Here is a 4122-nt window from a genome sequence, read left to right on the forward strand (position 1 = left end):
CCTGGGTGGCAGGCCCCATGGGCGAGGGTTTAGGCAGAGCTCCCGTCCTGCTGGAGGATTCTGGAGACTAGCTGTGCCTCTTCATGGTAACAGCCATGGGTTCCCTGTCCGTCCCCTGGTTTGGTCCTCCTGTGTCCTCGCTGGGGGAAGGACGAAGGGAAATCTGCCACTGTTGTTGCTGCATTTCCCAAGGGCTCCCATCAGCAATCGTTCGGGAACTGCCCACATCGCCCTCAAGCTGTGTCTGTGCCTTCAGCTGGCAGTCCCTGGACCCACCTTCCTCAGGCCCCGGGGGCTGCTCCAGCCAGCTGTGTTGGCAGCGGGGGTCTCTCATGCCCCCTCTCCTAATGATGTGTGTGCTCCGAGCCTCCCTCTTCTCCTTTGCCAGCCCCTCCCTTCCGTGCAGGCCCCTGTGCTCCCCTCCCCCATGCCACTGCTGCTCAAGGCCACGGTCGGGGGCACTGTGGTCCTATTAACTACCCAGTCGGCCTTTCCCCAGTGATGTTAATAAAGTTCACCCTTCACTGTCCAGTGTGGTAGCCGTTGGCCATGTGTGGCGACTGAGCATTTGAAATGCAGCTAGTGCAGCTGAGGAACTAAATTTTTAATTTTACTTTGTTTCAATTATTTAAATGTAAACAGCACGTGTAGCTAGTGGCTGCTACACTGGACAGAGTCAAGCCTGTCCCATCCCTCTTCCCTCAGGTCTTCCCACTCTCCCCTTGGGTCCAATTTGGACCACTTTTGCCTAGACCTGTCCTGTAACCTGTCGCTGTGGAGAGTAGCTTCAGCGGGGGCTGATCTGTCCAGTCTGTGTGTCCTCCACTCCCTGACTCGCCCCTTGTGCCACCCACCCCCTCTGCTGGCCTCTGCCTGGCCCCTGGAGTTGTCCGTGTGGCTCCTTTCCCAGCCTCGCTACTGCCTTCAGGGCTCTTGGCACCGAGTGCCCCTCACATTTCCGGCTTGTCTCCACACCTCTGCCCCTCCCCTCGGGGGACCTGGAGGACCTGGACCGGGGGACCCAGAGGGCAGGCAGGGCCCTGGATTCCCACCCGCACCTTTTTCTTAATCCACAACTCTACCTTCCTGTCCTGAGTCCCCAGGCTTTCGTCTCTTCCAGTTACCACACCTCTTTCCACCCTCACCCCATTCAGAAGCCGGGCTCACTGGGAAATTGCTCCCTCAGCATCTGTAGAACTTCCTCAAGAAGTGAAATCCCCAGGTCCACTTTGAAGGAGAAGAAGGGATCATTAAGGTCCGAAGCAGGCGTCTTCTGGAAGGGGGGCGTGTCCGCGAGGTCCTCCTCCGAGTACTCGTGGAGGGCGTCTGCCAGGGAGAGCGCCGAGGGCAGGGTAGCCGAGTAGGCAGCAGTGTAGGCAGGTGACGGCTCCAGGATGTTGGGGCAGCTGGAGCTCTCTCGGTAGAGGCGAGGGGGCTTGGGTGGGGCCAGAAGGGTGGTCCGGGGCTGCTCGTCCCCCCACAGTGGCAGGCGCCGGCCATCCGGCCTCCCTCGAAGCTCCCGGACGACCTCCCTGTTGCTGTACTCCTCATGGTCCCCCCCAGCCATGCTGGCCTGGCTCAGCACACTGCCCTGTCGCCGGAGTCCTCGAGGCCGCCTCAGGCTCAGCCGCTTGAGGAAGGAGGCGTTGCGGAAGGAGCCTTTCCGCCAGGTCTCCATGGGACAGGGAGCCAGCACACCTAGAAGTCCAGTTCCGCAGCGGCGAGGGGCCGCTTGGTCTGCCGGGGCAGCGAACGACAAGAAACGAGAGACACAAGAAACGGGAGACGGCCCACGTGGGCTCCTCGCAGAGGCCTCCAGCTTTCTGCCCAGCACGGACCTCAGGCCAGCACCTGCGGGTGAGACGACGTCCCAGGAAGAGGCTAGCAGAGGCCGAGCGTTGCTGGCACGGAGGTTCCCAGAGGCACAGGAGTGCCCGGCTACTTGATAGGGCAGTGGAAAAACCCCAAGAGGAAGAAGCAGCACTTACTGGAGCGGAGTGAGAGGAGCACCAGGGGGTGAGGGATCAATCTTCTCAGGTGGCAGGAGCGGCCTCTGCCCCAGCTCCTCACGGCCCCAGCTCCTCCTCTGGCCGTGGCCCTGCCTCTGTCCCCCGTGGCTCCCCGAGTCTGATGTGTGCCCTGCTGGCTGTGGCGGTGTGCTGGTGTGGCAGGGTGGCGTGGAGGTGTGTTGTTGTTCTCAGCTGACTCAGTCAGGTGGGAAGCTGGGTTTCATGCTCAGGTAATTGCAGCATCCACATGCAGGAGCTGAGGCAGCCGTGGCCAACACCCCAGGGCCACTGGGGAGCCAAAGATTCCTCTGGGACGTGTCTGCGGGCAGCCCTGCCTTGTGTGTCAGCACACCGTCTCCTTTCCCCACCACCCTGGGCCGGAGCAGCAGGTGTAGCTCCCCGGCCCCCAGTGTGTCTGGGGGAGAGGCGCCCAGGGAGGTGCTGGTTAACTGAATGCAGGCGTGGGGAGTGATTGTGGAGGAAGAAGAGACCTGTTGCTAGTGTGGGTGACTCAGGCCCTCATTAGAGCCCACAGGTATGGGGGAAGGCGGCAGAGGGTGTGTTAGCAGGGAGCAGCCCCATGCCAAGAAAGGGCTGGCTGCTTCCAGGGCTGGGCTCGGGGCATGCCAGGGTGACTCGGGTTTTCTCAGCAGAGCAGTACTTCCTTGGGGAGGGGAGAATTGCCCTCCCTTTGGCCTGACACCCAGTGTAGCTGCTCTATTTCCTCATCCTTCATCGGTTTACCAGGCGGCCTCAGGGCAGGAGAGAGCAGCTGAGGGGCAGGACCTCTGCCTTCCACCCTGTGCTCCAGGCCTTCCGTGGGCTGCCTGGGCCTCACCTGAGGCCCCTCCTCTGTGGCGGGGGCTGGGTCACATGAGACTGCCCTGGATTGTCAGCAGAGCTCTGGCCAAGCTGAGCTAAGTGGGCCTGGCTGGGAGGGCAGCTCTGCTCAGAGCTTCTGCAGCCCAGGAGAGAGGCAGAGAGGTGTGGGGCTGGGGAGGAGCAGGGGGATCTGGGCTGAATAACACTTCCTTGTTCCGTACCCCCCTCCTCACACCCCCACTACAAACCTGTTGGCCAGGGTCTGGCATCTTAACCCCAGCCACTTCCTTCTTATTCCCTGGGTCACTGACCACCAAACTTGCCTCCTGACTTACTCCATGAGCGTGCAGCAGGTTGGCATACCACAGAACAGGGCGCCGCACCTTTGCCTGCTGCGTAGCCCCCTGGCCTTGCTTCTGTGCCAACTCAGGTGGGCCTCACACTTCATGCAGTTCAGCTGCCCCGAAGGAGGAAGTGATCTAATTCCCACTGCAGACCTTATCAGGGCGTGGGGCTGGCAGCTCTGCTCGTGGCACTGGAGCCGCCTCTCCACCCCACAGCCTTGGCCCATTGAGGTGGTTGTTTATTATCCTTTTGATTGTTAAAATATAGCCGTCTTTTCATCTCGCACTCTGCTGGCAAGATCCTACAGGAAAGAGCTGCAGGCCCTACCCTCCAGGAGCCCTGGTGTGTGTTTCTAGGAGGCAGGCCAGCTTCATGCTTGTTTCTCTCTTAGGCTGAGGTTGACTGAGGCTGTGTGTGGGGCAGGGCTTCCTTCTCCTGTGACCTCAGCAGGAGCCGGTCCACAGGCAGATGGACAGCTGGGAGGGCGCAGTGCCCCCGCCCCCACCTGGCAGAGCAGAGCGGGTTTCTAAACCTCTGACAACTCCCCTTCCCTGGAAACCTGTGAGGAGTGGAAGCTGGGGCAGAGGCTGAGAGGACACGAAGGGAAAGCTGAACCGGCGCTGGCTGGAGAGGGAGGGGAGGTTCTGGTTGGGATGGTTGAGGAGCTGGTCCGGAGGCCCACGGTCGGCTTGCTCCGAAGGAGCATGATGAACTGGGCTTGCAGGTCCTCCCCGGTCCTTCTCCTCCTGGGCACCGTTCTTCTCGACTCTTGACTAGCTCTGCCCAGGCCCTGCCCTCCTTCTCCCTCCTCTGTCCCCAGGGCTCAGTGGTGTCCGAGAGGGACTACGAAAGCCTCGTCATGATGCGCCTGCGCCAAGCAGCTGAGCGGCAGCAGCTGATCGCCCAGATGCAGCAGGAGGACAAGGTGGGGCAGCTGACGTAGCAT

General features: G+C 61.3%; 2 protein-coding genes and 1 long non-coding RNA gene across 4 annotated transcripts in view; 1 reads left to right on the forward strand and 2 right to left on the reverse strand.

The window, feature by feature from the left end:
• LOC107181541 overlaps positions 1 to 2883 on the reverse strand; it is a 7544-nt gene extending 4661 nt beyond the window's left edge. The window contains exon 1 of the long non-coding RNA XR_001512195.1: positions 1989 to 2883. This is a non-coding gene — a long non-coding RNA (uncharacterized LOC107181541). The remainder of the gene's footprint in view (positions 1 to 1988) is intronic.
• Positions 1 to 4120, forward strand: part of DNAJC17 (DnaJ heat shock protein family (Hsp40) member C17) — a 43917-nt gene extending 39797 nt beyond the window's left edge. The window contains exon 11 of one of the 2 annotated variants that reach the window (XM_006778083.2): positions 3997 to 4120. In XM_006778083.2, coding sequence (XP_006778146.1) covers positions 3997 to 4119 — 123 coding nt within the window. In that variant the 3' untranslated portion in view covers position 4120. Of the gene's footprint in view, positions 1 to 3567 lie in introns of both variants that reach the window. The other variant, XM_015557560.1, reaches the window with a different exon arrangement.
• Positions 584 to 1991, reverse strand: LOC102753475 (chromosome unknown open reading frame, human C15orf62). Its single transcript, XM_006778082.2, has one exon. The coding sequence runs from the start codon at positions 1676 to 1678 to the stop codon at positions 1151 to 1153; it is 528 nt and encodes a 175-aa protein (XP_006778145.1). The 5' UTR covers positions 1679 to 1991; the 3' UTR covers positions 584 to 1150.
• Positions 4121 to 4122: the final 2 nt, after the last annotated feature.

The sequence above is a fragment of the Myotis davidii genome, unplaced genomic scaffold, assembly GCF_000327345.1.
Source record: "Myotis davidii unplaced genomic scaffold, ASM32734v1 scaffold46, whole genome shotgun sequence".
In the NCBI taxonomy this organism is placed as follows: Eukaryota; Metazoa; Chordata; class Mammalia; order Chiroptera; family Vespertilionidae; genus Myotis; species Myotis davidii.